Source organism: Haliotis rubra, unplaced genomic scaffold (genome assembly GCF_003918875.1).
Source record: "Haliotis rubra isolate DU_JTF1 unplaced genomic scaffold, ASM391887v1 Scf514, whole genome shotgun sequence".
NCBI classification, from domain to species: Eukaryota; Metazoa; Mollusca; class Gastropoda; order Lepetellida; family Haliotidae; genus Haliotis; species Haliotis rubra.
Genome location: NW_025767207.1, coordinates 394,949 through 407,312, shown reverse-complemented (window position 1 = coordinate 407,312; position 12,364 = coordinate 394,949). Strand labels below are relative to the sequence as shown.

The 12,364-nt window shown below is 39.3% G+C and overlaps 1 protein-coding gene across 1 annotated transcript; it reads left to right on the top strand.

Moving 5' to 3' along the window:
* Positions 1–2,079: 2,079 nt before the first annotated feature.
* LOC124292349 lies at positions 2,080–3,827 on the top strand. The gene is made up of 2 exons (XM_046729443.1): positions 2,080–2,656; positions 3,562–3,827. The coding sequence occupies exons 1-2, from the start codon at positions 2,368–2,370 to the stop codon at positions 3,792–3,794; spliced, it is 522 nt and encodes a 173-aa protein (XP_046585399.1). The 5' UTR covers positions 2,080–2,367; the 3' UTR covers positions 3,795–3,827.
* Positions 3,828–12,364: the final 8,537 nt, after the last annotated feature.

Genomic DNA, 12,364 nt, shown 5'->3' with positions numbered 1-12,364 from the left:
TCCATCCATGTTTCATGTATAATGGGTCTGGTAAAAGCTCCTTGAGAGGTGACAGAAACCTCTCAAATCGTCTTTGTATGACAGTGACCACGTCGAATGAATTTGCGTCTTCAATCGATCGTGTGTCAAGATCACTCACACCTTTGGCACGCAAAATTAAGTCCGACTTATTCCCGGAAATGCGTTTTCCGTGATTCCGTAAGTAGGTCTTCAGTTCAATTACATTTCTCAAAATTCAGATGCTAGTCTTGTGCCTTCCTGTCTAGATTCTCTGCTAGCAACTATAAAGCACCTCCGGAAGTGCCCTTGATAAAGGGAGATAACACATGAAAGGGGAGATAAAAGCTTATTGGAAATCGGCATTAACATAAATGTCCGTGGATGAAATTAAGTATTTATACAAACAAATTTGTTGAATATTGTGTGAAAGCAACATGTGGTGTTTAGTGTAAAGATGTGTGTCAGCCAACCTTCTACTCAACATGGCTGAACTGGACAAATATTACGAACTTAATCTCAGTCTGGTATGCTTAAAGCTGATGTCAAGAAAACTTTTAATTCAAATAAGGCACCATTCACAATTAAATTATTGCAAAGAAGATTAATAAATATACAACCGGACATTATGATTGAATCTTTGATGTTCAAATACAACCAATTTTATTGTATGCTTCTAAAATATAGGCAGTTGAGAAGAGACCCATTATGGAACAGTTTTAATCTAAATTCTGCAAATTCGTTTTATGTGCTGGTTTTCTAATGTAGCAGCAATTGGAGACTGCTTTGTAAGTTTAATATTCGATGATAGAGTAACTTACTGTGTGTATAGATTTGGCTCTAAGAGCAAGTACGGGAAGTTGGGAATGAATATCCCTTGAAGAGTATGCTTAACTCAAGACTACGATATCTTCCACAGTTCAACTTTCTCGAACCACTATCTTGACACTGAATCGTCCACTAATATCTGCCAATACTATCTGAACAATTGTGCAAACATGATTAAATACTCACTATGTACTAGGAAACTGTTCGCGAATGACTAAGTACTGTATTGGAATATAATTCTTGTTCCCGTTTTTTTCAATTAATATATATCTTATGCATGGGCCATTGGCATTTATGCCGAAATTAACCATACATGTTTTAAAAGGAGGAGTACTTACATTTAGTTAGAAAAGGTTTGGTGTCAGGTTTCAGTGTTTGACGGATACTGGAGCCCTTTAAAGTCTGATCCTGGGCCTAGATTTTCGAAGCTCTCTTAGCGCTAAGGTAGTTGTAAGTTAATGTTAATGTATGGCACTTACGACTATCTTAGCGCTAAGAGAGCTTCGAATATCTAGGCCCTGGATGTTATTGTGCCACTTTCTTTGGATTCATCATTCCCTTTCGTGGTTTTGGTAGAGTAGTTATGTCGTTTTGTACGTGCACCTCTCCATTTTGTGATTGACACTGTCTGCGTTGGTTAATGTGGGAATTGTAGAAACCCTCATAATCAAATTTGTTGACTGGTTCATTTGTCAGGGAGAAAAAGTTTGACTGATCCTGTTGTTTGCCTAGCACTTCAGAAAGTACAGAAAATCTTGTAAAACAAATTCTAGGTGATTTTCCTTTCTGTGTTTTTACTCGTACTAAGACTAGCAAAATGTCTTTTGAGAACCATTCCAGTTACAATTCATCACTTTCAGAGATTATTGTCTTGTTCGTATTTCCCAGTACCTAGAGGTTCCCTAACCTGGCAATAATTTATAATGTAATAATGTGAGCGGGTATATATGTGTGCTTGTGCCTGTATCTGAGTCTGTGAGTCTTTGCGTCTGTATAATGAGTCTGTACGTGCCTCTGTCTCCCTCACATGGTCTCTTCATATTTCCCTTTCAGGTGAAACCATTTCAAATGGGAAAGATGCAAAACAGAGCAGTACCTTTGGCTACTATGTCGCTAGCCATGCTCTTAATATAGGTTATTCACATCTGGGAGCAATAACAAACCCAGGCAACCCGTGCTGGTGGGAGGTGGACCTTAGGGGCTACTTCACCATCAGCAACATCACCCTCACAGCAGTAACCGACACGGGTCAGTGTACATATAGATTTGACACATCACTTTTGCTTCATCCCATGCTAATAAAATACATAGATTCGGGATATACAATATATCACATCAATTCTATATCAATGTCGGTCCATTTCAACACCATTCAGCTCTATTGTATACCATTAATGATAAATTTATGTAATTTAATGAATTGTCACTCTTGATTATTGAACAGCCTTAATATAGTTTGGTAAATTGGCACAACACAATACCATTTCAAGAAACCATCTTTTACTCAGCTACAGATAAGAAGGCCTTTACCGTGTAAGAAGCATGAATTTTGTATGTGTAATACCGACCCTGGCTTATTTGTTTACAGCTAACTACTTGGAAAAAGCATTCGTGGAGGTGATGGACAAAGATGTCAGCCTCTGCTCTGACGTCCAGGTGGTGTGGTGTGGAGAGGTACCTAACACTGTTGCTGCTCGTGAGAAGTTCACCTTCACCTGCAATGTCACCTTCCCTGTCCGCTTTGTCCGTGTCACAAGGCGATCCGCAAGTTCCGTACGTCTCAAAATCGGACATGTTGACGTGCAAGGGGGAGGGACTATGAAGCCATATCGTGAGTGAAACATTGGGTGAAAGTAGAAATAGTCACGCAAATGCAATTGCATGACCAATAAACACTCCCCAAACTATTAATGTATAATAATATAAAGGTAATATAAATGTTGTTAGTATTTTTGACTTCATCACGAAAATTACCTATCATGTTCACGGAAAGTGTACCGCAATATATCGTATTTCGAAGTTCGAATTGCAATATACCGGTTAACCGGTATTATCGCCCACCCTTAATCATAATCTCTTATATATCGATGAGCTCAGTAAGAGTGAGTGAGTTTATATATTTAGCTTTATACCAAGATGGCCACGCAAACACTGCTGGTCCTATGAGACTACTGCATGGATCTGGTCGTCAGTGGCGGTGACTTTGCTGCTTGTCATCAACCCCGACGTTGGTCATAATATAAGTGACTGATTAATTGATTTGCCATCCAGGCTTGACTATTTGCAGGTTATAAAATTAGCGTTGCATAAAGATTTATTAGTAAACTCTTTCGTCATGTTCTTTAGAACTTTAGACGTTTCGTGGGTTGTTTGGATCAAAGCTAAAGATTCCGAAAAGGTTCACCTTTGTCCATCAAGATTGCCTGCGATCTTCTTGTGGCGTGTTACTGTGACCCCATGGCCTTGACTGCCATTCAGCAGTCTGGGTTGTTGAACTACACCCGTTTACAAATTGAAAAAATTATTCTAATGGTTCATACTACAAACCGTCAAGAGCAATAAGGTGTTCGAGCCATCCTTCACTATGAGTCAAGTCACCTTCTCACACAAAGATGGACTGGGTAATGAGACTCTGAGACATTGCAGATGGTGTGTCACGTGAAGATGACCGGTATAACGTCAATATAGCGTTAAAGAAATCCCGTTCACACATTAAATAGAATTACTTTTCTCTAGGCTCATACTACAAGCCGTCCAAGAACAAGAAGGTGTCCAATCCGTTCCTGACAACGTCGGCCATTACAGCCGGCGACTGCGGCATCGTGTGTCACCAGCATCATTCATGCATCGACTTCAGCTACAGTGCAACAGCGCCGACTGATGGGAACTGTCTGCTAACCGACAAAGCCTTGTCTTCACATCACGTCAACGACAATTCTTGGACAACCTACACCATGTACTGTATGTAAGAATTCAACTAAAAATACACTCTCCACCTCTTTTTTCACTATCATGTTTTGTGGTTGACAGTGAAAATACACTCACAAAGTACCTGGGACAAACTTCATTTTAAGGTTGATCTTTGTAACTGGTCTTGTGTTTGCAGTGGTCACAGTTATTTTGTTTAGTTCAGCCACCTAACGGAGGTCCTGTTGGAATGACCCCATAACCTCTGTACATTGGGCCAACCACTTAGTGGGAGTCCCGTTAGAATAGTCCCTGTAACCTATGTCATTTGGCTCGACCAACTTTTGAGTTCCGCTGCAATGCCCCTGTAAACCTGTTTATGTTATTTGGCTCAACCACCTTACGGGGGTCCGTTAAATTGGTTCCTGTAACAAACGTAAACTGGGTCAACCACCTAACGGGGGCCCGTTGAACTGGTCCCTGTAACACGTAAACTGGGTCAACCACCCAACGGGGGCCCGTTGAATTGGTCCCTGTAACACGTAAACTGGGTCAACCACCTCACGGGTGTCCCGTTGAATTGGTCCCTGTAAAACACGTAAACTGGGTCAACCACCTAACGGGGGACCGTTGGAATGGTGGCCGTAACCTATGTAACCTGGGACAACACGATGACTTTTATTCGGTTTCATTGTACACAGATGCTATGGATTATCTCGTCATGGTTTGAAAAAGATATACACAATATAATTTCCAATACTGATTAATAAGTTAAAAGAAAAAGAGGTATTTACATTGGTTGGAGGCCCGAACCCACGTTGAAAGGGCGATGGTTGGGCCTATTATTGCAGATATAATTCGTTATAAGTGAAGTTATTTTAAATCGATATCATATGGTATAGTTTAAGGTCTGTTATATTGGCTATGCACAGACAATATTTCTTATATTGATACTTATGTCTTGGTAATAAGACCTTGTAAACTCATGTCACACTGAAACATTTCCAATGACATTCCACACACGAAGCCATAGGTAGTCAACATATAGATATTTGAACTGTACCCTACATCAGAGACATCAACACAGCTCAGTCGACATAAACACCCTTTCCTTTTCCACATATTTTATATTTATGTATCTGTATTATGAAAACTTATTCGCATCCTATCCCAACCGTCACAAACACTGGCACAGGGAAGCCAATTGTAAACCTGTAAGAACACGGGAACATATCGTACAAGTAAAAAAGGAAAACAAACGACATCACTTTGTCACTGATGCTTAAATTTGGAAATGTCCTCCAACTGTGTACTACAAAACTTTATGAAATCTTTACTCAGGCCTTGAATGTTGAAGCCCCCTAAGCCCTGTGTTATCACGGGGGATTTAAATGGCCATAACCCTTCTTTGGGGTAGTAATGCAATCAATACCAGAGGATAATTGCTTGTTCCTAAATAACGATTTATGCATTTTAAATTATGGTTCTCATACATATTTACATCCTGCAACAGGATCTTACTCTTGCCTAGATTTGTCGGTGGTTGACTCTAATCTGCTGAGTGAATTCGAATGGTCAGTTCATGATGACCTATGCGGTAGTGACCATTTTCCTACCATATTAACATATGTGGCACCATCTGATGTTCCTCCGTCAACAAGACCGCCTCCGTGGTGTAGTGGTTAGAAGGTGCGCCCGGAGAGCGGAAGGTCGCGGGTTCGATCCCCGACCGCGTCATACCAAAAGACGTTAACATATCGTACTTGTTGGTCCCTGCCTGGCGCTCGGCATTAATGGGTACAACAAGGACTGGTCGGCTCGGAGTCAGTATACTGTGTCTGAGTGGGGTATTCATGCTTCACTGCGGCATGGTATCTCAGTGGGCTAGCACTATAAAACCAGCTTAAGTCTGGGCTAGTACAAGCAGACGCACATACACATACACACGCATGCACGTCGTCATATGAGCGAAATATTCTCAAGCGCGACGTTAAACCATATTTCACCTCACCTCCTCCGTCAACAAGATTGAATTTTGCTAAAGCTGACTGGTTTCTTTATGAAACTTTTTTGCAATAATCAGCTAAATCCTGATATGTTTATTGATGTCCCCGACCCTATTAAACGTTTCTCCGATTACCTTCATGAGATAGTGGATGAGTGTATTCCGAAGTCCTCTGCAAATCCTCACATACTAAACTGACTGACTGAGTTTGGTTTTACGCCGCTTTTAGCAATATTCCAGCAGTATCACGGCGGAGGACACCAGAAATGGGCTTCACTCATTCTACCCATGTGAGGATTCGAACCCGGGTCTTCGGCGTGACGAGCCAACGCTTTAACCATTAGACTACCCCACCGCCCCTCACATACTAAAGCCATGGTTTACACCTGACTACAAACAAGCTAGGAAGGCACGGAAGAAAGCTAAACAGTATTTCCGTCGCCATCCAATGGTCCATAATTTAAATAAGTTTAAAATTTTAAATGCTAAAGCCCGACGTACTTTTAAACAAAGTAAACGCCAATCTTGGCGAAATTATGTTTCAAAGATTAATTCACGAACGCCGATGTCAAAGGTTTGGAACATGATCCAGACAATTAAAGGTAAGGGTACCAAATCAAGCATACGCCATCCCAAATCTGGAGATCAATTGTTAACTGATAAATCTGATATTGCAAATAAGTGGGCGAAACTCTTGCGAAACATTCTTCCTCGTCTAACTATGTTCCTAACTTTTAAAAATACCAACAACAGCAGGAGAAGAAAAATATATATTTTCATTCTGATAACGGGGAAGATTATAACGAAATATTTTCTATTCATGAGCTTCATGGAGCTCTTGAACAAGCCCATAATACTGCTACAGGAGCTGATGGTATACATTATCAACTCCTTAAAACACTTACCTGAATCATGTTTAGAGACACTTTTGAATATTTTTGACGAAATTTGGACAACTGGCGTGAATCCGGCGTGATGTCATCGTTGAACCCATACCCAAACCTGGACATGATCATACCGATCCATCTACTAGTAATTATAGGCTAATTTATTTGACTAGCTACGTTTGCAAAACCATGGAACGCATGATCAATCAGAGGTTAACTTGGTACCTAGAATCTAATAATTTAATCACAAATATTCAATGTGGTTTTCGTAAAAAATCGCAGTACGGTTGACCATTTAGTTCGACTGGAATCATTTGTTAAGAATGCCATTATTAACAAGCAACATGCAGTGTCAATCTCTTTCGATTTAGAAAAGCTTATGACACGACAGGAAGTATGGCATATTAAAAGATTGACATGATTTTGGTTTACGGGGCCGTTTGCCTCAGTTTATAGCCGAGTTTTTATCTGACAGGCAATTTCAAGTCCGCGTGGGTACTACCCTAAATGATCAGTATCATCAGGATCAGGGTGTCCCACAAGGCAGTATTTTATCTGTCACTTTATTTAGCATAAAGATAAACAGTTTAGCTAAAGTTTTAAATGATTCCATTGATGGATCGTTTTTTGTGGATGATTTTGGTGTTTCTTGTCGAGGTAAAGTATGCATACTATTGAAGGGCAATTGCAGTTGTGTTTAAACAAAATAAATACATGGTGTCTTGAAAACGGGTTTAAATTTTTCTAAATCAAAAACAAACTGTATATATTTCTGCCGTAGGTATAAACCGCATTAAGAACCTGAACTATTTCTAAATGGCACCCCTATCAAAATTGTAAAGGAAGCCAAATTCTTGGGACTTATTTTCGACTCCCATTTAACCTTTTAACCGCATATTAAATACATTAAAGGCAAATCCTTCAAGGCACTCGATTTGTTAAAATTCGTTTCTTACTCAAAGTGGGGAGGCGATCAAACTACCCTCCTCCACTGATACAGATCACTCATCCGATCAAAACTTGTTTACGGCTCCATCGTATATGGTGGAGCCTGCATAAGCAGCCTCAAAATACTTGATTCTATCCACCACCAAGGTCTTAGATTTTGTCTTGGATCTTTTCGAACTTTGCCTGTTGACAGTCTCTACGCAGACGAACCTTCTTTAAAACAAATTATATCAAATTATCTCTGCAGTCTGTTACAAAACTTTATTCAAATGAGTCAAACCCTGCACACAAATGTGTGTTTCATCCCTTATATGAAGATCTGTATTAAAAAAACATCTTCACTTATTCCACCTCTAGGAATACATATAAAACCTTTCCTTTTTGATGCCGCCATTGAGCTGGAAAATGAATCTCCTTCCCGTCTTCTTTCTTCTCCTCCTTGGCAATTGGTTAGGCCACAAGTTGACCTAACATTAACTACATTTAAAAAATCAGAAACTAATGAATTACAGTATAAACAAGAACTTAGTCAATTAAGAAATAAATATGATACATACAAATCCTTATTTACAGATGGGTCCAAGGATGGTGGCGCGGTTGCTTGTGCCACTGTCATTGGATCAAGAGCAATATCTTCTCGGTTACCAAATAACAGCTCTATTTTCACAGCAGAAGCTAATGCCATATTAACAGCTTATAAATATTTTAAAAACATCTTAAATATGAACAATATATAATATTTTCAGACCCTCTTTCGTCCCATCAGGCTATCAGAAATCTTTATTGCAAACATCCACTTTTAATCGAAATCATTGAATTATATAATGATCTTGCTACTGGCCAATGCGACATCGTCCTCTGCTGGCACGTTGGCATTTCTGGGAACACAATGGCCGATCTTGCTACCAAGGCAGCACTCAACAAATATGTGACACCGCTTCTTATTCCAAACTCTGATTACTAAGCTTGCATTAGAACTTACATCCGTGATCTGATGCAGAAAAAGTGGGACGCCCAAGTAGGTATCAATAAATTATATGCAATAAAACCCTATATTTGTTACACTTACTTGGGTTGTCAGTCCAGGAGGTCATCATGCGACGATGTCGTATTGGCCATATTAGATATACTCATGAATACCCGTTAAAAGGTGAGGATCCTCCGTTTTGTATCCCTTGTGATGAAAGAATCACGGTCAAGCATGTCCTGCCTGACTGTATTGATTTTTCCATCACAAGGGATAAGAATTTCAATGTAAAAACTGTTAAGGATCTTTTTAGTACTGTTAATTTTAATTTAATTATTGAATTTTGAAAAGAAATAGAATTACTTGATACATTTTGATGAATAGTTTGTAAATAGATAAATATTTTATTATTGGTAGTTTAGATTAGTAACTGAGATTGTTCGTGTATATTGTGTTGGTCCCTATAGATACAATGTTTTAGATTTATTTACTTGTTTTACATGTATATCTGTGATATTCTAGTTGTTTTACTGTCCTTCGTTGACAGGATTTTATAATCTATCTTTAATTATTGTTAATCTATATGTTGTTTTAGTCACGATATGGCTGAAATATTGAAAAAGTGACTTTACATTTTAGCTCACTCACTCACTCACTTGAATGTTGAAACTTCAGTCAAACAACGTTTGAACTAGAGTCCGTAAGACGCTTTTTGAAATCTTCGTAAAATAAGCATAATTAGTTGTATCCGTCTAGTGCTCAGCACATTTACTTATGTTCAGAGAAATGTAGTGGATGATTGGCTTCTTGTTCAACAATATCCATTGTATGCCACATGACATTATTAACAATACAATGTAGGGAGATCGACCCGTCTGTCATGCGTTCGTAAACTGACTTACATGAAAGTGCTATTAATTAAGTATTTATAGAATCCCAGCTTACCATAACAACTAACGTCCCGAACCAATAGCGTTCTTCAAGACATATAACTTGTCTAGCAGATAAGTATATTAATTGAATTTTTATCATTATATTCTTTATTTTCATAATTATGTATATCTAGATTAACAGTTAGTCAATATAACCATGACAGCACAAGTACGGTGTAAAATATATGGCGCTGCTGGAAATGAAAGTAATTCAGGCACTCACCTTTTAATTTGTTCACTCTTCCAAGAGGGTAAACAGAAGCAATGGGTGTTATTTCGTAGGCAATTAAGTCTTGGGTTAAAGAGTTTATTAGAGGGGTCTACAAGCAACTACAGGAAATGACAATATATTCCACTGTAGATTTTCTAGCTTAGAGCATAGTTGCCTTATGAAGAAGCGATGTTCTGCAGACCGTAGGGCAATGTAATCGTGCAAAATACCGGAAATATCTGCCCAGAACACGTTAGCGTGTCACAGTTGATATTCTGTAGCTAAACACAATTTCACATTAATCTGCCTTTGCATGTGTTTGTGACGGGAGATACACATGCGCTCTCCTTTCTACGAACACCTGGTATTTTGACCATCTGATCGTCATTCATATAGTCGGAATCATTCAATGGACTCTGCTTTTGGAACTATCTGTTGTTTTTGTCGAGTCCGAAATGGGGGGGGGTCCTTCGGAAACGCTCGTAAAATCATCGTCATCATTGAAACGTCATTCTCTTTAGTGACGCCAGTTGTTAAGAACATGAAACATAACCTGGTTCATGTCACCCTGTCTGGTTCTGTGCCTAGATGAATGAAATGTGTATTACCTAATGGACACATAAATGGCATCAATAAAATTGAATAATAAACATCAAATGCTTATCAGCATATCATTATCTAATGAAGCCCCAAGTAAATGTTTTCATTAACATGTAATTAAATTCGGGGGTTCACCTATATATTTCCCACAAATTCCTTGACATATACACGTACGCGTTACTTCCGGCTACCTGTCAAAATGGCACCGTTAGCACCTAATCTCATTTAAGCCTCACCGGCCACTTTTAACAATGGCGATAAAATAATTAATTTCCTAAATAGCAACTGGCTACTGAGTGGGTGAGTGAGTATGGTTTTACACCGCTTTTAGAAATATTCCAGCAATATCACGACCCATGTGGGGAATCGAACCCGGGTCATCAGCGGGACGAGCGGACGTTTTAGCCACAAGGCTACCCCGCCGTCCCTTGATGCAGTCTAAAAAGAAACACATTGTACCCCGTTATTTACAATATAACTATCTGTTTCCTAGTCTTTTCATGTATTTCCTAGTTGTTTCACCATATAGCAATTTGATGCTTGGTGGGCATTTTTTCTACACTATGTTTTTGGCTACTTCTTGCCCCTTTATCAAGTCGCCCAGAAACGTCGTGTTGTAAATAATAAAGAAATTGTAAATCCATACCATACGTTGTTATATATAACAATTTGTTTCCTATGCTTTTGACATATAGTTATGTTTCATACAAGGCCTTTCACATATAGTTAGTTATCTGTTTCCAAGGCTTTTCACATATAGTTATGTTTCATACAAAGTTTCACATATAGTTAGTTATCCGTTTCCTAGGCTTTTCACATATAGTTATGTTTCATACAAGGCTGTTCACATATAGTTAGTTTTCTGTTTCCTAGGCTTTTCACATATAGTTATGTTTCCTAGGCTTTTCACATAAAGTTATTTGTTTCCTAGATTTTTCACATATATATACGCAGCAGCAAAAACGCCAGTACGAATAGAACATTAGATAACCAGTGTAATCAAATCATTACAGAAACTGACATAATAAGCGGACCAAAAACATTTTTGGTGTACAATATCTTGACACATCAATGAATAACTCAGCACAATTTCAAGACATTACGTGAACGTTTGCAGTCCATTCAGACTCTTGACTTCAGTATCTAGTGTGACCACCACGAGCGGCAATAACTGCAGCACAGCGTCTATGCATGGAGTGCACCAATCGATTGAAGGCCATTAGCACCTTGAACCACACTCTGAGAAAGGCCTGGCGCAATAAATCGGCTGTGTTCGGCCTTGGTATGACATTATTCAGTCTCCTCTGAATTTCATCCCAAAGATGTTTAATTGGGTTTAAGTCAGGACTAAGGGCTGGCCACTGCATAATGTTGACACCGCTGTGCTGTAGGAAGTCCCGTGTAGCTCTGGCGGTATGGGCCCGGGCGTTATCATGCTGGAAACTGTTGTTCCGGTGACGTGCGAAATGTGTTATGACGTGGGGTCTGAGAGCTTGGTCGATGTAGCGCACCGCTGTGATGCCGCCTCCTCTCCCTGGAGTCCCAAGTACGATGATCTACCTTCAGTTGTTGGCGATCTATAGCCTATTTTTATATTGTATTCTAGTTGTTTTACTTTCTTTCGTTGACAGGATTTTATAATCTATCTTTGCTTATTGTTAATTTATAACCTGTTTTAGTCATGATGTTCATATTTATATATATTTATATAGCGCCAATATCCAGATCACCTGCTGAAAGGCGCTTTGTTTTTCCCTCTATCATGGGATGTCAGTCTCAAACGGCACAATGTATTATCAATCTCAACTCCCTGGGGATCATACAACTCTTGCAGCCACTAGGCGCACCGAGTTAATGTGTCTTTCCCATCCTTACGAGGTACCCATTCACAGCTGGGTGGACTGGGGCACGTAGTCACAGTACTTTGTCCAAGTTTACTGCACGTTTCTGTACCCGCAACTAGGTGTTTGCACGTATTCATGTGGCCACCATCTGGTCATATACCAACGGATTCGTGGGTTCTTTAAAGTGCACAGGGTTGTGTACTGTACACTAGGGGTTGTGACAACACTGAGAGAGTTC